Source organism: Polyodon spathula, chromosome 2 (genome assembly GCF_017654505.1).
Source record: "Polyodon spathula isolate WHYD16114869_AA chromosome 2, ASM1765450v1, whole genome shotgun sequence".
In the NCBI taxonomy this organism is placed as follows: Eukaryota; Metazoa; Chordata; class Actinopteri; order Acipenseriformes; family Polyodontidae; genus Polyodon; species Polyodon spathula.
The window spans coordinates 90919332-90942185 of NC_054535.1; the positions used below are offsets into that span (position 1 = coordinate 90919332).

The following is a 22854-nucleotide window of genomic DNA, read 5'->3' on the forward strand; positions in this document are numbered from 1 at the left end:
GTTTCCAGGCTGGGCAATGCCTTCACTGGATTTAGAAAATTCAAAAAACCACAAAACAAACACCAACCTGCTTCCTCAGCTCCCTCTCTCCAAATGAGAAGCAGAGGCCTCCTTTTATATCAGGTGGCTGGGCGCTGATTGATCGTTAATCAACCTAATCAACTAATCAACCCCAGCCACCTGAACATAATAAACCCAGGCAGGTAGGGGAAGTTAACCCCATCCCTGCCAATTTAAAGGGCAGAGCTTTGCTCTGCCACACACCTCCCCCCATGTACAACGTACACCGGCCGCAATCGGCCAACTCCCCCCTTCCCCCAAGAGTCCAATTATGTCCCTTGGGTGGGCTGTTATGGTGGGTGGTGGTGGGCGGGGTTGATGTCGGAGCCCCCAAGCCTTCTTTGGTTGAGGGGGCCCCGAATCTCCAAGGTAGCACGGCGACGGCGGCCCGGCTCCCTCTGGTGGCGGAGGCGGCGACGGCGGCCCGGCTCCCTCTGGTGGCGGAGGCGGCCCGGCTCCCTCTGGTGGCGGAGGCGGCGGCGGCTCCCTCTGGTGGCGGAGGCGGGGGCCCGGCTCCCTCTGGTGGCGGAGGCGGCCCGGCTCCCTCTGGTGGCGGAGGCGGCCCGGCTCCCTCTGGTGGCGGAGGCGGCCCGGCTCCCTCTGGTGGCGGAGGCGGCCCGGCTCCCTCTGGTGGCGGAGGCGGCGGCCCGGCTCCCTCTGGTGGCGGAGGCGGCGGCTGGTGGCGGAGGCGGCCCGGCTCCCTCTGGTGGCGGAGGCGGCGGCCCGGCTCCCTCTGGTGGCGGAGGCGGCGGCGGCGGCCCGGCTCCCTCTGGTGGCGGCGGCGGCCCGGCTCCCTCTGGTGGCGGAGGCGGCGGCGGCGGCCCGGCTCCCTCTGGTGGCGGCGGCGGCGGCCCGGCTCCCTCTGGTGGCGGAGGCGGCGGTGCGCCCGGCTCCCTCTGGTGGCGGAGGCGGCGGCCCGGCTCCCTCTGGTGGCGGAGGCGGCGGCCCGGCTCCCTCTGGTGGCGGAGGCGGCGGCGGCGGCCCGGCTCCCTCTGGTGGCGGAGGCGGCGGCGGCGGCCCGGCTCCCTCTGGTGGCGGAGGCGGCGGCGGCGGCCCGGCTCCCTCTGGTGGCGGAGGCGGCGGCGGCGGCCCGGCTCCCTCTGGTGGCGGAGGCGGCGGCCCGGCTCCCTCTGGTGCCGGAGGCGGCGGCGGCGGCCCGGCTCCCTCTGGTGCCGGAGGCGGTGGCCCGGCTCCCTCTGGTGGCGGAGGCGGAGGCGGTGGCCCGGCTCCCTCTGGTGGCTCCTCCCTCTCGGGTTCTGAGAGTGGCGGCGGCTCCTCCCTCTCGGGCTCTGAGAGCGGCGGCGGCTCCTCCCTCTCGGGCTCTGAGAGCGGCGGCGGCTCCTCCCTCTCGGGCTCTGAGAGCGGCGGCGGCTCCTCCCTCTCGGGCTCTGAGAGCGGCGGCGGCTCCTCCCTCTCGGGCTCTGAGAGCGGCGGCGGCTCCTCCCTCTCGGGCTCTGAGAGCGGCGGCGGCTCCTCCCTCTCGGGCTCTGAGAGCGGCGGCGGCTCCTCACCCCTCTCTGGCTCTGGGAGCGACGGCAGATCCTCCTCCCTCTCTGGCTCTGGGAGCGACAGCAGATCCTCCTCCCTCTCTGGCTCTGGGAGTGACGGAGGCTCCTCCTCCCTCTCTGGCTCTGGGAGCGACGGCAGATCCTCCTCCCTCTCTGGCTCTGGGAGCGACAGCAGATCCTCCTCCCTCTCTGGCTCTGGGAGCGACGGCAGCTCCTCACTCCTCTCTGGCTCTGGGAGCGACAGCAGATCCTCCTCCCTCTCTGGCTCTGGGAGCGACAGCAGATCCTCCTCCCTCTCTGGCTCTGGGAGCGACGGCAGCTCCTCACTCCTCTCTGGCTCTGGGAGCGACGGCGGCTCCTCCTCCCTCTCTGGCTCTGGGAGCGACAGCAGATCCTCCTCCCTCTCTGGCTCTGGGAGCGACAGCAGATCCTCCTCCCTCTCTGGCTCTGGGAGCGACGGCAGCTCCTCCTCCCTCTCTGGCTCTGGGAGCGACAGCAGATCCTCCTCCCTCTCTGGCTCTGGGAGCGACGGCAGATCCTCCTCCCTCTCTGGCTCTGGGAGCGACAGCAGATCCTCCTCCCTCTCTGGCTCTGGGAGCGACGGCAGATCCTCCTCCCTCTCTGGCTCTGGGAGCGACGGCAGCTCCTCACCCCTCTCTGGCTCTGGGAGCGACGGCAGCTCCTCACTCCTCTCTGGCTCTGGGAGCGACGGCGGATCCTCCTCCCTCTCTGGCTCTGGGAGCGACGGCAGCTCCTCACTCCCTCTCTGGCTCTGGGGAGCGACGGAGGCTCCTCACCCCTCTCTGGCTCTGGGGACGACGGAGGCTCCTCACCCCTCTCTGGCTCTGGGGACGACGGCGGCTCCTCACCCCTCTCTGGCTCTGGGGACGACGGCAGCTCCTCACCCCTCTCTGGCTCTGGGAGCGACGGCAGCTCCTCCTCCCTCTCTGGCTCTGGGAGCGACGGCAGCTCCTCACCCCTCTCTGGCTCTGGGAGCGACGGCAGCTCCTCACCCCTCTCTGGCTCTGGGAGCGACGGCAGCTCCTCGCCCCTCTCTGGCTCTGGGGACGACGGCAGCTCCTCACCCCTCTCTGGCTCTGGGGACGACGGCAGCTCCTCACCCCTCTCTGGCTCCCGGGAAGGCGGCTCACCCCTCTCTGGCTCTCGGGAAGGCGGCTCACCTCTCTTTATTGGAGTGACCGGTGGATCTCCCATGTCTACCGCCAGGTAATTAACCACCATGAGGGCAATCTCTGGGAAGGAGGCCGGGTGGTGCTGTTCCTCCCACTGTTCCCACCTCTCCCCATCTCGACGCCACAGCGTGTTGATAACTATGGGGAGATCGTGGACGAGGTCTGCCTCAGGGTGCATCAACCAGTCCCAGATCTCCTGGGACGGTGGTGAAGGTGGTGGTGCTGGAGGTAGTGGGGTGGCCCCTGATGCCCGGGGTGAACAAGGCACCTCTTCCTGGGCCTGGTTGTAGGGGCATCCTGCCCAGTTGTGGCCGTCCTCCTCACACCGGCCACACCAGTTTGCCGGTGGCACGTCTGGGCAGGACCGCCAACGATGGTCCTCCTTCCCGCACCAGGAACACCAGGGGAAGAGGCTGGCCGGGTCCTCCAGCGGTGGCTGCAGCAGCTTACATTTCTTCAGCTGCTTTTCCTGCCTTTGCCGCTGTCTGCTCTTCTTTCCCATTTTTTTTTTTTTTCCAAAAAAAAAAAAAAAAAAAAAAAATAAATACTGCTCTGAGCCTCTAGGTGGCGCTATCCCACTTCTGACACCAAATGTGGCAGGCTGGCGAGTGGATAGAGGCCCAGAGACAGACTGCAGTTCAAAAAAATAACTATTTTATTATAAATAAACAAAAATAAAGTGCACAAGGGCAAAATAACAGATACTCAAACACAAATAAAGCAAAAACAAAACTTACAAAAATAAAGTTTCCAGGCTGGGCAATGCCTTCACTGGATTTAGAAAATTCAAAAACCACAAAACAAACACCAACCTGCTTCCTCAGCTCCCTCTCTCCAAATGAGAAGCAGAGGCCTCCTTTTATATCAGGTGGCTGGGCGCTGATTGATCGTTAATCAACCTAATCAACTAATCAACCCCAGCCACCTGAACATAATAAACCCAGGCAGGTAGGGGAAGTTAACCCCATCCCTGCCAATTTAAAAAGGGCAGAGCTTTGCTCTGCCAGGGGGACTGACTGTGTGAAATCCTCTTTACCTGGCAAACGCTCACAAGTAGAAGTTGCGCAGGTAAGTGTTGTTCTAATGTGATGAACAATAATAATTGTTGGTTCTACACTGTTCTGAAATGTATGTTATTAAGACAGTTTGAAGTTAATCTAATGCAATGAAAAGGCAGACTAACCTGAACCCCCTTGTTTAAGCACAACTGTTTTGTCCTTCAGGAGATAGCCCACTCTCAGGTGAAGCAGGAGGCAGTCCTGCTGCATGAAAAGCTACAAGAGCTTGAGTTGCGGCGAGGCCAGATGATTGCTGAGGATAAAGCCATGGGATCCCCCCAGGAAGAGAGGGAGAGGCTATTGAAGCAGGTGAGAAACACTGATTACCTCTTTTTAGGGTTATCTAGGTAACCATTTACTAGCCTATATAAATACTTAACCTCTTTCCTCTCAGCTTTTCATTATACATAATATGTTCCCTATAATGCTTACCTTTAACTGAGCTGTATCCTGCATTGTCCATAACTTGGCAATATATATATATATTTTTGCATAATCCCAATTGTATTGATATTTGTATTCACCCTTTACATAACTATCTTGGGTGAGTGTTCGCCAGGAGAAGGAACATTTCTCTTATAAAGGTTGCAGTGTATACAGGTCATGTTCCCTCCTGTTTTGTGATCCTACAATACAACAATTATTTCAATAACCGGCATTGTTGCAGGAGGGAGCATGGTCTGAAATACTATGGGCCTGATGTTCACAATAGACGCGAGTTTCGCAAGGGCAGTTGCAGGGATTTTTCCCCTCAATTCAGCCTTGACAAAAAGTTGTGTCTGCGAAAGAGAAAGAAGAGAAATAGAAAAAGAACACTTTCTCATTCTGTTAATCAGGTATTTTTTTCCTCTGTAGGAGGAGTTGTGAATAATTATGCAAGTCCACCAACAAGTGTGAAATTTGTTTTCCGCAAATCACAATGTTGGGGTCATATTTGTTGAATGTGTCAAAGCTGAAATACTTTATAAAAGAGATTGACTCGTGAAATCCTCATTTTTTTGGCAATCGCTCCCAAATAGAAGTTCCGTTATTCTAATGTGGTAAATAATAATAATTCTTGGTACTACAGTACAGTGCTGGATGGTCAATCAAATGTGTGAGTTTCATCTCAGCTGTGTGAAATCAAGCAATATCTCCATGATTAGACTATTGTTTTGCCAAGTACCCCAGATGTTTTTCTTTTTCCCTCTAGGTTAAAGAAGATAACCAGGAAATAGCTGGCATGGAGAGACAGTAAGTGACATTTTTCTAAACTGCAGTTCTCTGTAGTAACATTGATTTTAAAGGGCTTCAGACTTATTTCTCCCTACATCCCCTCTCGCCCCCTCCGCTCCTCTTCCACTAGTAGATTAGCTGTACCCCCCCTCTGCTCCCCCGCCTCCAGAGAATGACCTATCCATAGATATCAGGACTGCTCAGTCCCAGACCACCTTTCGGCGCCTCCTCAAGACACACCTGTTGAGACAGCATCTGTAAACTTTACAACTCTCGACTATACTGGACTGTATGGCACCCAACTCTATCAGTACTTGAATCATCTTGTACTTGCGCTTAACTGCTCCACACTTTACTGTATTCTATTGCTGCTCTCAATCATAATTATACTTTCTGTGTCTTGTAATTGATTTTACTCTTATAGGTATCCGTATTCATGTTTTTTTTGTAAATGCTCTTATTTGAAATCATTCGTATCCATTTATTGTACTTACTACTTGCTCTTAATGGAATTTACTCTTATAACCAAATATTTTTAAGTTTAACTTCTCTTAGCTTTTAGTAATCACTCTCAAATGTAATTATTTACTGTAATTATTATTTTCTCGCATTTGAATTTACTCTTGCTACTGATTTCATTTCATTCTAGAACTGCTGTTACCTGTAATGTGATACTTTTGTAAAAACTGTAAGTCACCCTGGATAAGAGTGTCTGCTAAGAAATTAATAATAATAATAATAATAATAAATAATAATAATAATAATATAATAATAATAATAATAACAACACAGATAATGACATTATTCCATTCGTCTTACCTGTTGTGCACGTCCAATCACACTGTAGGTGCATTGTTGAAAGAAACTAATTATATAGCAAACATGTATTTTCATTTTAAAACACAATTTCTGGTACTGCACAAGATTACAGATAGTTTATGGTTTACATGACGTACTTCTGTGTACTTCCGTCTTCATTTTACCTGGAGTGTGAAATTCTGTCCACCCACCCTTCAGTGCCTTTTTTTTCTGTTACTCCCTAGCAGTGCAGATTTTTAAACATCTTAGCCAATGACTTGTATTTTCAGCATGGACTAATAAAAACATATTGTTTTTCTTATTTAGGTTGACAGAAATACGAGAGAAAGTTAGTCAAGTAAATGTGGAAATGCGACACATAGACAATGATATGGAGGAACAGCAAGGTAAGCTGTCATTATCTGTCTTGATAAGAATTTATCTTGAACCTTTGTAGATGTTGGCTTGGAAGGTAGCAAACATTTTCCTTAGTGAAGGAGGGTTAAAGGTTAATTTCCAGCTAAGGGGAAACCTGTAAACCCTGATTCTACCAACACAGGTATGGTGTGTATGAGTGCTTTGTTGTTGATTGCCCTGTCCTTTGAATTGGATATAATTACAGAAAGTCTTTTTTTTCTGGAAATCACCCAAAGAATAATTGAACATATGGGTAATTGATCATATGATGAGGGATGGAAGTATGTGTACAATACTGACAATGTTATGTAACATAGATGCATTTCAAGTTATAATAAGTCATTCAAAGGACTGGTTGCCTTAAAGGGCACATAAGGACCTTTTTATTTTATTGTGTTACATGTTCCCATGTGTTTCTACAACTGTTTATGTAAGGTGTCTGTATTGTTTACATTATTATTATTATTATTATTTATTATTATTATTATTATTATTATTATTATTTTATTATTTAGATTTTGATCACTTTTTTAAACTTTTAAATTGCATTCCCTGCCTCAATATGGCTTCCCATGTACCCGCATGGACCTCTCAGAACTACACTTCCCATCCTCCTCCTTCTCATATATGTACCTGGGGTAAACTGACTTAAGTCTAAGACTGGTCACAAGTCATCAGTTTGGACTTGTCTTATTCACGAACGCGTCTCAACGGAATTTTGATCTTAAGTAAGGTCTTCACTTTAAGAGTGCTCTGAAGGAGGCTTAAGTCCAGATCTGCCATTGAAACAACTTTTTGTTTTCTGCCATGGCTCGACAAGCGATAATAGATGATTTATTTGATGATCATCCAGATAACAGTTGACCTAAGCGTGTTTTTGAAGACAGGGGAAGCCCATTGTAAGTTTTTACCAAGACTTAATTGAGAAGCCGATATCATTTTAATAGACAGTTAATTGAAAGTCTAACCAATATTTTACATACAGATCTATCTCCATCAGCTAACCGAAGCAATGCAATTCCTGCTTTGTTGCAGGTGTGTTTTTTTTTTATTTTTTATTATAGTATTGAATATGTTAATGCAATGTAGCTCATATCATTAACATTATAACTATAATTAGGGCTGTACATTTATGTTTAATTTATAACAAGCAGCACCAAAATCATGGCTTGAAAGGAATGAAGACTTCATTAGCAGAAGTAGAAACATACAAAATAATACCAGCTCTGCTGTAGTTTTTGTTTTTGACATCTGTAGCGTTTTTTTCTTCTTCTAAGTACTAGATTAACAAAAATGTATTTTGAAATTTCCACAGCTGTAAAACAAAAGAACAGCAAATCCACAACCTGTGTACCCTTCTTCGTTTGTCCTACTACTGTTTCTTTGCCTGTTTTCTGTTAGCAAAATTATCAGTCTGTACCTCAGTCAACGGCTTTCTCTCGAGTGGAAGACAGTAAAGATATTGCACCAGGACAGAAACGATGGTCTAAGTTAAGACCCCCCAGAAAATCGTTTCATGAAACAGACTTAAGACTCAGTCATAACAAAGTCAGCAACGCTCCATAAACAGCGCTTCAAACCCCACATTGTAAAAACCAGATTTTTTGGGGTCAGTTTAAAGTCAACCTTTGCGAATTATGCCCGGGGACTCTTATTAAATACACCAGGAGCAGAGGATATTGGGAAATGTAGTTCTGAGAGGTCTATGCGGGTACGCCCATGGGTACCCCTTTGCAGCAGGGAATGCAATTTAAAAGTTTAAAAAGTTTTCACCATATAACATATGTATGTGTATATATATATATATATATATATATATATATATATATATATATATATATATATATATATATATATATATATATACAATATACACACCTTACGTAAACAGTTGTAGCATCACATGAGAACATGTAACACAATAAAATAAAAAAAGGTCCTTATGTTCCTTGTAATGTAGTTATCCATTTTACTGTTGTTCAGCATCAGCTTTGGCATCGTACAGTGCTGACAAACCAATACAAATTTGCGATATGCAAAACAAACCTTTTGGTACTTAGAATGTCATACTTATCATTTTCTGCCATTCCATTTCCCTGTCTTTTTTTATTTCTCCTTACTTGCTTTCCACTTCAACTTCCATTCATTAATTTTCATACAACTTTAGAAGGTAAGAACAAGTAGCATCAAGTAATGAAATAAACTCACCAGTGTATTTAGATACAGTTGAAGCAATCTGTGCAAATACTTGCTGTTCCTGTAAAATACATATGTAAGTGTTCCATGGCTACCTCGAATATTGAGTGTTTTTCTCTTTTGTTTGTGTCATAAAAACAATTAAAAAAAAAATATGATAGTTATATTTATTGAACTGTACATTAACTTTGTTTGAGACAGTTGGATTTGACAATAATATGTATAATTGTATAATAATGTAGTTTATTCAGCTATTTGGATTATTTATGTATCCGTAGGGGGAATACATCAGAAGTACAAAGAGCTCCAGAGAAAAGACGAGGGGATGGAGAGTAAGTGAAACTTTCAGTTTATACTTGCTAGTTTTGAAAAAAAGGATTGATATTTTAAAAAGTGAAAGTATATCTAAAAATATCTCCAATCCTATTTCTAGCATTGGTGGTTGGTTGGTGGTGGCACATTTATGGCAAATTAATGGTGTTGCCACAACTATTACAACTAATCAGTTGACTGCTGTAACTTTCTAATGAAGTTTCCTTTTTGAAACCTTGTAAGCACTTCTTCACGGACAGTAAAAACATGGAACAAAGGTAGGCCTGGTTGTGTATTGTTTAATTTATTTCTCGTCTTCATTTATAACTGATTTTCTTTCTATACTTTGTAGATAACACATCATTTATACAGCTAACGTGTGTTAAGTTTTCCTGAAAGGCAGAGCACTAATAAAACACAAATGAGTATACTGTTGACTGCAGCACTAAATAATCGTCGTTGAATAATGTCCAATTCAAGATTTTCTGGAAAAATATGAAGATAATAAAGCACAAGAGCTGGAGCGCAAAGCGCAGGTTGAGGCCAGCATTGTTGCACTTCTGGAACATACAAGCAGGGTAAGTGCTACTTCACAACCTTTTATTCTAAACCCCATTGCTTTTTAAAAGTATTTTCGGACATAATCTGACGCTTTATTTTTTCATAGCAACCAGATAACACCAATACGGTGGACTTTATGGGTTCTTCTCACATGTTGTCATTTATTAAGGTTAGCTAAATACAGTATTGTATAGTTAAATAGCTGTTAGTGTCTTTAGGCAGTTGATGTGTTTCCTCAAACAAACATCTCATATAATCACAGATAAAACACTCAAGTGTGCTATATTTAAAAATGTCAAAATATAGTAATTTTAAAATGAATTCTAGCTTGTAATTACATCTAAGTCCTTACACTGAGGGTGCTAGGTAACACAGCAAGCTAATTAGTTTAAGACTTTCAAGGGGTATTTAAAGCCCAAAATGGAATGGGGGGGAAAGTAAGCCCTAGCTCTTTCAGCTGATTTGGGTGCTAGATATGTTTTACCATAAATTGAGCTGGTGGTTGTGGTTGTTGCTGTTAATAGTCTGTGTAGTGTGATAGTTATACAGTTAATTACAAGATAGAGAGGGCCTCTTAGTGAGTAAAGAGGAAGTGTATCGTAAGTGTGTATTTTGCTCATTTCTTGAGGCAACATATTTATTTTGCCCACAGAATATGAACCATTTGAGGCAGATCTCGAATGTAACGGCACATGAACTGAAATCCATGCAAGAGGACCTCAATTTCAAGGAGACAGAAATGCATAAATCCCAGAACACAGCCAAAGGTCTCTCTTCAGGTGAGATCTAGAAAGCTTGTTTGTTCAGAAAGTGTTGGCATTTGTAGGAAACCAGCAGGGAAATCATAAATGGGGTTGGAGTGGCATCTTCTGTGTTTCCACAGTACACCAAGTTGTTTTTAAACGGTAAACATTTTTTAAATATTGTATTTATTTTTAAAAAACAAAACCATGCTATCAACAGTTAATACCTTTAAAATGTCACAAACACAACTCTAAACTACACAAATAAATATGATATTGTACATGGAAACTCAGCATGTACAAAATCTAGTAAATACTTAAACAAACAATTTGTCAACAAATATCTGTGGTTCAGTATGAAGTCGCATTATGTATAAAAAAAGCAGCTTCAGTCTTTTTGGCAAAATAAAACTATAGTGCGCAGTAAAAAGAACAAAAAAAAAAAGATAGAAAGGCTCCAACCCACAAATAATAAAACAAAGAAATCCAATTGAGGTAGCACCATTATCAAAGTCCTGTTGATGGTCATCTTAAGCATCGATCCTACAAGTCAAACATATTTTATATATACATATTTTTCAATAATGTACTGCAGGAGGTAATAAGCAGGATATTGTATAGAATGCAGTTATCAAATACAGTGCTGGAAATTAATGTATTATACACACATTAGATGCTCATTCTAAGAGAAAATGGCAAATGTTGGAAATGTAGAGCTAGAAAAAGGTATCTGTTGGGCTAAATTAATCATTTTACACAAGATACACTTTTACTACCTCTTTCCTACCATCCCAGGGTCTTCAAAGAATTATGAAAATGTTTCATTTAAAACACGCTGGGGTGCATTTTATCCCTTTGTAGCTGATAAAGGGTTCAAGGGAATCCCCTAGTTATAACATAACAAATGTTGGCAACAATTAGTCTAACACTAATTTTGTTTCACTGCTTTCATTAAATAACAAGATCTGATTAATTATACCTCATTGACGATAAAACAAAATATATTTGATCTTTTGATTTCAAAATCCTTTTGGGGAAAAAATAAATCTGGGTGGTGTTGGGCAAACTTTAACAACTTTTGTCATACATCTGAGATGTATTTGGCTTATAGGAGTTAACATAAACTGTAATATGACTGAGGCTGGCCTGCTAATTGCCTCACTCACCGATTTCCTTTTTACTGGGTGTAGTTAGCAAATAATCTTAGCTTGCTGTTGTGTCATTGCCAAGGATTTCCTTCCTTTGTGTTCAGCCTCTCAATGCATATTCACCCAAAATGTGTCTTATCAACATGGTAAATAGCAACCAGTAGCATTTCCTTGATTATATGCTATTCTGGGCAAGTATACATTTGCAGTTTTTTTTTTTTTTTTTTTTTTTTTAATGGAAGTCATTTTTGTAGCTTAATTAAAATATGGACAATTTTAACAATCCTAGTAAAAAATATAGCATATCAAATAGCTTTAGAGGAATGCTAAATCAAACGTTCTAGAAGTGATGTATTGCTACAAAGAAGTATCTAGTTGATCTAAGAAGAAACAAGTGATATAAATAGAACTGTGGTCTTTTAGAGCACAATATGCTTGAAGTAGTGATCAGATCTCAAAAAACAGACAATGCAATCGGCCCTTTGGCTGCAGAGGTGTTCAGACAGACAAATATTTATGCTAAAATCATTTCCCATTATGTACAGGGTTCGTACGGGGCTTGGGAAACCTTAAAGTGTTGATTTTCACTGGTTAATATTCAAGGTCTTGAAAATTCTTACATTTGTTTGTTTTTTTGGATTGGCCTGGAAAAGCCTTGAAAATTGTGGAACCGTTGTTCCACAGTGCTTTAGCTGTGTCTTACTATGAAAACTATTCTCGTTATATCTGTAATCAGAGACGTGCATACAGTAGTCAAGTTCTTGTAGCGCAGATTTCTGCAGTTCTGCACAGAATCGCAGAGATATGCTGTCTTCAAGGGCTGCTGTCTGTTGTCACTAAACTTCACCCACAGAAATCTGTGCACATTCTGCACAGACTGTGCGGCTCCCAAAAAAAGGGTATTTTCCTTAACTTGCCATGAATGTTTTCATATAGGTAGAGAGAACATCAGAATTCTTTTTATACATATTTAGAGAAGAAGTTTTTAATGATGTAATCATATGTTAGCAGTAAATTACTTTTCCACTCAGATCACTATGGGCCCAAACTTTGCTTCCTGTCATTACTGAGAAGAACATTACACACTGCTAACCACTTGCTTTTGTGATTTAATTATTATTGTTTTCCAACAGTGGGAACCACAAATTATTACAGTAGTTCTTAATTCATACCCCTTAACTTTACTACCCTGCATTTCCATGGTTAAAAAAACCCCAAGGGTTTGCATTCAGATTCAATCTTTCCTATAGGTTAACATCACTCAACCATATGCAACCAAAAAAATAAACATAATCATTCATTACCTTGTGTGTTTGATTTCTTTTTAAAAAATTTAAAAATAAATAAATAAATAAAACGTCCTTAATTATTAAGCAGTTGAATGTGCTACATACCAATTCTGACAATAAGGAAACTAGGTGCAAAGGAAATTCGCTACACGAAGAGACTCAACACCACTCCCACAATTAGCAATATATTTAGAGAAATGGTTGTCCCAGACGATACAAGTTTTATGTTCCAAATTGATTATTAAAATCTGCTTGGAATTGGGTATTGCATGTGTGTAACTATTTTTCTGTTTCCAACAAAAAGGGGATTATAAGAAATGTCACTGTCATTTAACTCAAGGCAGCTAACTCTCTTCTTCAAGTGCTTTTTCGGGCACAAACTACAGCCAAGTGGGTTGTCTCAGCATGCCTTCAGGTTTATTATAGTTCTGATAAAGTAGTCATGTAGTAGTAGTAGTAGTATGAGGTTAATGAGATCCAAGGTCAGGCAGTAGTCCTCAGATGATTGTATGGGTGGGAATCATTTTGAAAAGTTGCTTATCTTCCTAGTAAATAGTTAATAATGTGGATTTTAATGTGTAGGTTATCACTTCTATTAATGTCAAATTTTACCTTAGCCTCCTCCCAGTCAAACTATTATCTAATTTTTGCCATACACATGGTTTTCCTCGTCCAATACCGGCTATCAGATACTGGCATTATAAAATCCTGAAGAGGCACTCTGTACATCAGGAAGAATAGTTTTGCTTAAGAGTGTCAAGCAGCTGACATTCATAGAAGGTGAAGGAATCCTCAGTTTACAAAATGAAAAACCAGAAGGACGCTAGAGAGAATAAACAAAACATGCTGACGGGGCTCTTTATCCAAGATAAAGAGGTCAGCTGAGCAGAGTCTCACACTTCTACTGCTGTGTACACACTGTCTGCTCCTAACAGAGACTTCATATCATATCAAGAGGAACTGGGCTACATCCTCTTCCTGCCGCTCGCCTGCAGGAGCAAAGCATTTTTCATGTTAAACAAAAATGCCTTTAGTGTAAAATGATTGCGGGGGGTGGTAATGGGAACAAGTTTTGTGGGAACTATAAAGTGCAGCGGATAGTGTTTTGAAAAGCTAGAATAGTTGATCTCTTAAGCTCTGTATAGTATGCCATTGAATCAAGGTGGTCCATAGCACTGCAATGACTACAAAACATATTGGTTTCCAGCTTTTTATGCTGGTTAATTATTATTATTATTATTATTATTATTATTATTATTATTATTATTATTATTATTATTATATTATTATTATAATAATAATAATAATAATAATAATAATAATAATAATAATAATAATAAATTGAAATGTAAAAATTAACCAGGAAATGAAAATAAAAATACCTTTTAATGGACCCTTATGATAGTGTCGTTTTTGGCTACGAGCTATATTGATAGAATATGTCTTTGTCTAATTGACTTTCTTGTACAGTACGTTTTACCACAAAATTAATGTCTTGTCTTGTTGTTGCTACATAATTGTGTTAATAGAATTTCAGTAAATCATTATATGTAAAGTTATGTATACTGCTGACTGTTTCAGAGAGCCAGCGGCTACAGCAGGACCTACAAAAAGTTGAACAGTTGGAGAGCAAGATAAATGCAGAACTAGGCACTCTGAAAGAGAAGATTCAACAGATGACTGATGGATTGGTTACCTACAGTAACCTAGAGGCACTGAAGTCAGCAGGGGAAGATAAGAAGAAGGTAACTAGAGATAACCGCACATGCTGTATTAACATAATCAACCAATCCTTATTTTATATAGTGCCTTTCATAGTGGACCACCGTCACAAAGCGTTTTACAAGATAGTGTGGAACAGTGCATAATACATTAAATACAAACAGTAAAAATTAAATAAAATAATAATAATAATAAAAAAAAATACATTAAATACAAGGCTAGGATGTGAATTCTAAACATTGTGGATGTATGTGTCATACAAAATCATACAAATAAGGTGGTGTGAAAAACCTGAAATATCAATTTAGACAACCACTAATAGGATATCAGGCTTAAAGAGCATTGAAAGCAAGAGAGAAAAAAGTGGGTTTTGAGAGTTGATTTGAATCAAGCGACTGTGGGAGCTGCACGAGAGAGTTCCAGAGAGTCGGTGCCGTGAAGCTAAGAGAGCACTCTCCTAATGTGGTGCACTTTTGCTTGGGTATAACAAGCAAGCCAGAGCCAGAGGACCTCAGCAGGTTGGAGAGATACTCTGGACCTGTGTGATGAAGGGCCTTGTAGGCAAGCAGGAGGATTTTGAAAGTAATCCTGCTGCAACCACACAGGGAAATCAGTCAATGTGTCCTTTGCAGAAACAGCATACATAGAATAGAGTTTATTATCCCCATCCCAAGTGACAAATGATATCACCAGAGAAAATAGTCGGTTGATGGGGTTGTTGGCATGTTTGTTGACCTAAAGTAACATTTCCAGAGCAGGGGTAGTATTCCCTTATCCTTAAACAGGATGTATGTTTTGCTGAAATGTTTGACACCAGGAAAAGAAGATGTATGCACTGTTAAATATTATTGTAGCCCTTAGTATTGTGCATGTAGCAACAAACCCAGACAGCTTATTTTAAAAGTCTGCAAAATCTAAACAGAATTTAACTTAACTAAGGGTCATTCTGCCTAATTCAAGTTACAGTATGTTAGTTGTTTCTAACATGTTTTGAAGCATTATGTTTATTGGCAAGCATGTGTTTTGACTATGAAGAGAATTAAGACTGATATATTTTGCAACAAAAAAGTATCTTTCTTGGTGTTACTAGTAACTGTTGTTTATTTTTAGTACAGCACCTTAATATGCTTTAATGTTTTGTGAAGATACTATACACAAGATACTGTACTGATGGTTTCTGGTAATGTTGAGCCTAATCCAGGGCTTTAAGTTGTACAGACATAACAAAAATAAGGAGTTTTTGGAGATTAATTGAACACGATCTGCTTATACTGACTGCCAGGTGCTTCTATAAAGTATTAGAGATGTCAAGCTACTGACAAAGCATTTCAGTTAAAGAACTACAAATAGCGAAAGAGCTGACACCAGATCATAATTGTTTTCTTACAGGCTTCCCAGCTTAAGCGTATTTTACACATTAATTGACTCACTTCATGCACCCTATATTCCCAGTTCAGCCAAGTTTAACATATTACAGAATATTCTCAAAACTGGTCTGTATAAAGTATTTATTTATTTATTTATTTATTTATTTTTAATTTTTCTAAAGTGTTGTTCTATGATAGTGAGTCTATATTATCCTATTAGAGTGGCAAAACTGGGGAAGCACACCTTAACACTGTATGCAGCCCTCAGTAAAATACTTAGCATGAGTAACTATTGACATCTTTGTATTTGGAATATACTGTGCCTATTATTATTATTTATTATTATTATTATTATTATATTATTATTATTATTATTATTATATATTATTTGAGCAGGAAGATGGTAATCTTTACCCTTAAATATTGTTAGTAATAGCCAGTTGGCTATAACTATGTGTGGAAGGGTGGTGGGTAATTCACTGACACAAGAGACAGACAGGTGAATTTGGCAACACCTCACAGGTGCCCAGTTTTATTTCAGGGTGCTATTTTTCTTTTATCCCGCAGATGGCGCTGTGGGTCCGTGGTCTGATTTACCAACGATGGTAAACAGAACCACGGGCATACCAAGCGATGGTACACAATACTGGCGCCCTTGCAGGTGCTTCGAAACAATAATTCAAAACAGAAGGCATAAAGAAACAGGGAAAATAAAACAGTAACAAGTAACAAAGAAAAGGTGCTGCACATGACAGCTATATCCCAGTCGCCACTACCCATGCGACCCGAATCACCGTCCTACACTGCCGGCTAACTAGACTGCTCCGTTACAATACTCCGGGGTCTGCCCAAGGGTTCCCCGCTCTCACTGTCTCGCTCTGACACACTCAGTTTCGGTTTCGGTTTCTCCCGACTGGTTCTCGGTCCTCGACCAGCGCTTCCACACTCTCGGCGCGTTTAAAGGGCAGACCTGAGGAAACAGCAGAGCATTATCTTATAGGGTCAGCAATCTCCCAAGACTCGCCTCTCAGCCATTCAGAGAGGGGGAAAGTCCACACACCCACTTTCCCACCTCCCCGTGTCACTGCCATGACTCACAGGCGGTTGTTGGACGACTGCCGCCCTCTTCCTGCAGCCCAGATCTCTCCCTGCTACACTATGGTACACGTTTTTTTTTTTTTTTTGTGTGTCCCAGTTATTTCATAAAAAACATATAGATTTTAAAATATAATAGGCTATAGTCATGTTTCTGATGGTGAGCTAAAACCAAACAGCACCATTCCTGCTGAAAAGTTAAAATCTTTCCAAGAATAACTGAGTATTTTATGTTGTTCAACTCTATGCTGATCAAAATCCACTAAATGCACTAGAAACTTTTTCTTGCCAAAAGTGTATGTTAATCAGAAACAACAGTAGTGTGTGCTTTCTGTGGAATGTTGGAAAGACTGTTTGCTCTTTATATTCACGGTTGCCTCAAAACACATCATACTTGCTTGTTCCAGCATTATACAAATATTTCTAACACTCGTTTCTCAGAAACTGCAGGAAGACAGAGTGGCGCTAACAAAAAGACGGGACACCTTTAAGAAGGTAATGCAGAGACTGAATGCTGAACATGAAGCTTTGAAGACACAGCTCCAGGAGAATGAGACTCATGCACAGGTAAGGTTCATCTTGCCTGGTTGTACATCATCTCTTATTGTTTCTATGCACTCGGCAGCCTCAGACAACCACATCGCTCTATTGGAGTATGATGCTTGTTGATTCATTTTCTGTTAACAGTCATTTAGTAGTCAGTTAGTTCATAGGTAATTGACCCTATTTTATGATCACAAGCACTCTTTATTAAGGTAGGGATATCTTTGAGAAATGTTTCTGCTTGAGTTTTTCTACTTATGTGGGAAAAAAATCATTTTAATCATTTCAAAGATACTTGACTTAGAAACACAGAAAGGTCAGAAGTCATAGCATCTTCCCTCATAGAAAGACAAGATTGGACTATTCATAACAAGAATATTGTCAATCAGCTCTGAAGTCAAATTTCCATTCTTTACTTAGTTAATGAGCAACCTTTTTTAAAGCTCCAATTTTGTTATTTGGGAAGCCGAAGAATATGGTTTTGTTTACCATATATCACCATGCAGGAAATTATTGTTGTTAACTTATTTGTTTCTTAATAAAACATGTGACCTTTCATAAGTTAAAGCAATGCAATAGAGGGTTAAACTCATTGTACCCTTTTGTACCCTATCAAAAACACCATTGTGTACTATATAGAACACCATTGTATACTATATAGAACACTATTTTCCAAGTTTACTGCACATCTTGTGTATAATGCATAACCTGTTTATACCATTTCAGTCTGGAATTTGTATGCCTTTGGAACTGACTTTATTGTTTTTTAAAGCCAGAAAACTGTCTTGCTAGGAAAATGATAGCCCTGTTAGCTTCCTGATGATGTTCTGAGGTGTAAAGTAGAAAGTTTGTCAGACATATTCTCCCATAATCTTAACACTGCACTTGCTCCAATATCACTGATTGTTATCAGTCACAGGAAATCAGCCTGTGGAAGTAGTGACAGTTATTTTATACAAATGAGTAGCGAGATTTAAAAAAAAAAAAGATATACGGTAGATGAAAGAAAACTAGCATTAATGTCAGAAGTGTTAATTTATTTGACTGTTCAGTTTCCGCATTCAATAACTGACTCTCATTAGCCTTGTAAACAAATTAGGCACTATTTTCTAAGTTTTAAAAGCCTCTGTGATTTTTGTATTTCTTTTCTGCACTATAATGATACAATGTAACACCCATGATATTTTTAACTGATGACTTAAATAGAGGATATACCATGAACATTCATTGATTACTTCAGTTATTCTGAAGATAAGCTGAATAACCTGTGCTCGTAGGGGCGAATGGGCTGTTTTTATGGCTGTCCTCATGAGTAAAATAACCATTGCACTCTATTGAATATCCATGGAATATTCTGTTTATGTAACAATTGTACTGTATAGAATAGAAAGTGTGTTTAAACCTGTGTTATACAGCTGCATTCTGAGAATTACTTTGCTGAGATCAAGTTCTGCATAACTTGGAACAAAGTTTTGTTTTTGTTTTTTTGTTTTTTTTAAATCTGTCATTGGATTTGAATGAATGCAAGATATTCGAAAGTGAGGTCTGGCTAAAAAATATTCATGCAGCAGCACTGAATATGAAAAAATGTTTTGATATTAGATCACTCACTGGTTTAAAATGAAGCTGTGTAATATGCCTGACATTTGCTAGAAGATGAAATTAATAACACAAAATAAAAAAAAAATAAAAGTTACAAAAATTATTTGCTTGACAGTAGGTATTCTTTTCTTTGTACGTCTCACCAGACTTTCTTCAAACGTAACGACTATCGCCATGGCCAAATAGCTCAATTTGATTTTCATCATTCCACAAAACTTTTGACCAGAACTCGTAACCATCATTCAAATGCCATTTTGAAAATTTTAAGCGATTGTCCTTGTGACTTTTTCCTAAGAGTGGCTTTTTCCTTGGCCTGTGACCATTGAGACCTTCACCATGCAATACTCGACCTGTGATTGAAATGGAAACCCCAGTCCCACTTGCAGACAATTCACTTTGAATATCTTTGGCAGTCAATCTTGGATTGTTATTAACCTTCCTCACAATTATTCTACTTGTTCTTGGTGAAAGAACAAGGAGCGTTGTGACAGTGCCATGAGTCTTGTACTTCTTAATAATAGAAACAATAGTTGAAATTGGGATACTCAAATGCTTGCAAATCTTCTTGTATCCTTCTCCAACTTTATGACAATAAGTAGATTTTCTGCCTAAGGTCTTCAGATAGCTCTTTACTTTCTCCCATATTGACTTATTGGTAATGACAGCAATCATCCATCCTATGCCTAACCCTTTTATACTCAAAGAATGTTCATCTACAGTCCATCTAGACTTTTCTAGAATTAGGTTCTGTAATAATCATATTGAAATTTCTGGCACTTTGTAGACATTACTATCAAAGCATCAAATGGCATGAATACTTTTATATTAGTATTTTTTGGAAAAAAAAAAATGCTGAAATAAATAATTGCAGACATCTATTTCTTGTAACTTTTTTCCTCATCCACAAAAGAAAAACTTTTGTACAAAAGATTTTTCCTAAAATTCTTTGTTTTCGAGACATTACATTTCAAGTAATGAACCATGTTAATACTGTCTTGTCTTTCAGCTAACAAACCTGGAGAGGAAGTGGCAACACCATGAACAAAACAATTTTGTTATGAAGGAGTGTATCCTTTTTTTACTGGCTTGTCTGTCGGTGATTTAGCCTGCATATTTCTTTTACTTGGTCTACTAGGAAATGGTCAGTGTAGGCCATAATTAACATTTTTACTGTACTGATGCCTTATTGACAGAGTTATTGAGGGCCATATCTTGGGTACTGCTTGTCCTTACGACATAGGTGCATAAAACTGGGGGTCCAAAGGACTATTGGCTTTCCAGTTTTTCAGTAAGGGGAGTCACTGCACACCATTGTTCTGGAGACAGGAGCAGAAAAAAGTATGTAACATTTTTTAAACTAACAGGTGTGTGTATCTGCTCCTTGTGAATGCTGTGCATAGCTCCTGTTTAAACTTTACACTGCTGTGTTTTATTTGATATCACCGTGTAACCAATTTTTTTTTTTTTTGTTCCTGGGTAGTAAGTGTTATTTCCTAATTGCTTATACCTCAAAAGTATAGAAAATGGCTATTATTCCCCACAAACTTTGCTTTTGTGACCAGGACAGTGATATTTCAAAATATCACTATTTCCAATGGGAAAACGGGCAAATGTGTGTCTTTTCGTTCACATAAAGTCAGAAAAAAACAACATATGAATCCAAATTAACATGTATTTATACTAAAGTAATACAAAAATGACTACAAAAGATTTAGAAGTGAGTAGTTTTTCGAGAGTTACGATTATACTGTATTTACGTTGTAAATTGTGTTACATAGTGTATTTAGTGATCAAGCAGTCTGAGTGAAGTTATAAAGCAGTAAACCCCACCCCCAGCTATACTGCTTTCCTAGAAAAAGAAGAACATTTTGGGATACCGTTCTACTTGTGAGATGTCTTGCTCATTAAAATATTTTTATAGAGGAGACGATTATCCAGAGATACCCGGGTATTTAGTGTAAATCGTTTGTTGTTTCCATAATTTTTACCAAAATAATTACTGTCTTTAGGTGGTTGGCCAATGAGTATTGAAGAATAGAAAATAGTTAATTCTGCATCTTACATAAAAAATAATAATAATACATAAATTTGGTAGAATTTGGTTACTGTTTGAAGTTTGATCAGATGTTACCTTATTAAACGTTTTCTTGGTAGTCTGGTAATTCCACAGTAGTAGAACAATTTTTGTAATACCTTAATATATAAAAAAGAAAGTTTGTCTGTCTCTCTGTTCCTTTACGCATTTGGACGCCACAGGAGCCAGTGCAACCAAACTTTGCATGGCCTCCTTTTTCATCCAGGGGAAGGTCGAGGGCTATGTTTGGATCCAAAATGTTGACCTCCGGGGTACTTTATTTAGTAACCCCATTGCTGGATCACTACACTAGTTATGTATCTCAAATTAAAGAAACCCATAAAAGAACCAAAATTGGCAAAAGCCAAAAAAAAAAAAGTTAAAGGGAAAGGGGTCCAAGCGCATTGTGCGACACTCAAGATCGGTAACTTATAGGAAACCATAATGCTACCGTTCCCCAAGTTTTGTCATGCATAAAATGTTGAAATATTGAATTTCCCCAGGCAACACCGAGTACTTCAGCTAGTATTAAATAAAACAACATTTCACTGGCTTCATGCTGCAGAGTTGTGGCTCTACAGTATTATAATGGTACTTATTGACAAATGATTTCCTTAACTCCTCTCATTAGTCATAGCTACTAAGGAAATGGAAAGTGACTACCGCCCAGTGGTCAAAAATGTGACTAAACAAGTGACAGACTACAACAAGATCCTCATAGAGAGCGTACAGAACACCAGGAACTGAGAGGCTGCTTCCTTCCTCTGTGGAATACAACGACATCACACAAACCACTTACTTTTCAGCTTTCTCATTGAAGTGAGTGTACAGGGGACAAACTGAATGTACATTCCACAAGTACGTTTTCCATTTTATCTAAATACTTCTTTCAATCATATACATATGTCTATATGCAATATCTAAGCTAAATAAATTTAAATGTAACATGTTTTTAGTTGTGTGCTTTCTGTTTTTTCTTTTTATGCAATAAATATTTTATTCTGAAAGTCAAGAACACAGGCTAATGTCTTTATCAGCAACGCTGACACTGACATTGTGTTGTTTTGCCTCAAAATCTATGATTGAGTGTTTATATCTAACTTTCTCTTTGGGTGACTAGTAAGCCAACAGTCAACATTAGTCATAGAAAATAGCCTACTAATTGTGTAATAAGCAAGTATTTCATTTATTGATTTATTTTTAACGGTGCCCTTAACATTATGGGATGGTTCATTTTGTAGTTTTGCTTTTGTCCCAATGTTTGTTTTTGTAATTTTTTTTAATATATATTATGTTTAGCTGCCCATGAAGGTTATGACGACATCCACTAAATTTCTCTCATTTACAAGAATATATAGAACTTGGAAGGCCCCATCCCCAGACCCTGCTCTATGTGGATTTGTTTGAACTGAAAATATGTCGCTAATAAAATGTGTGCAGCATCAGTACCATATAATGACAGTAGTGGTTTTATCCTCCTTGGGTAAGGATATCTTTGATAAGCTGGTAAAACCTTTCAGTCTGCCAGCATATTACACATTTCTCCTCACTATTTCTATGCCCAGCAGTGGATATGGTTCTGTTTTGCTTTGCTTTTTACTGAATATATTTTCCTATTGGGAGTTACAAAAATATAATTTCTGGTTTAAAACTCAGTAATGAAACAGTCCATGCAGTACATTATGAAAATCAAATAGATTTAGTCCTGCTGAAAACACGAAAAAAATATTTTAAAAAGTCTGGACTGAAAAATCATATGTTCAGCAGATGTTTAGAAACATGATGTATGTGTGTAGTTTACATGATAAATTACTGTGTGCAGATTTGATTGTTGAACTCCTAGTCTGATACCTCACCCCTTTGCCTGGATCATTTGTTAAAATAATGTGATATTAGATTTTTATTCAGGAAGAATGAATTGTGCAGTACTGTACATACATGCAACCTAATAGT

General features: G+C 40.2%; 1 protein-coding gene across 2 annotated transcripts in view; it reads left to right on the forward strand.

Annotated features, from left to right (window-relative positions):
• The window catches only part of LOC121303537 (intraflagellar transport protein 74 homolog), a 41747-nt gene extending 19401 nt beyond the window's left edge, over positions 1-22346 (forward strand). Inside the window, exons 11-20 of one of the 2 annotated variants that reach the window (XM_041234297.1) lie at positions 3985-4128; positions 5012-5052; positions 6160-6239; positions 8724-8777; positions 9238-9335; positions 9971-10097; positions 14080-14243; positions 17124-17249; positions 19834-19894; positions 21533-22346. In XM_041234297.1, coding sequence (XP_041090231.1) covers positions 3985-4128; positions 5012-5052; positions 6160-6239; positions 8724-8777; positions 9238-9335; positions 9971-10097; positions 14080-14243; positions 17124-17249; positions 19834-19894; positions 21533-21648 — 1011 coding nt within the window. In that variant the 3' untranslated portion in view covers positions 21649-22346. Of the gene's footprint in view, positions 1-3984; positions 4129-5011; positions 5053-6159; positions 6240-8723; positions 8778-9109; positions 9336-9970; positions 10098-14079; positions 14244-17123; positions 17250-19833; positions 19895-21532 lie in introns of those variants that run through there. The other variant, XM_041234303.1, reaches the window with a different exon arrangement.
• The last annotated feature ends 508 nt before the right edge of the window (positions 22347-22854 follow it).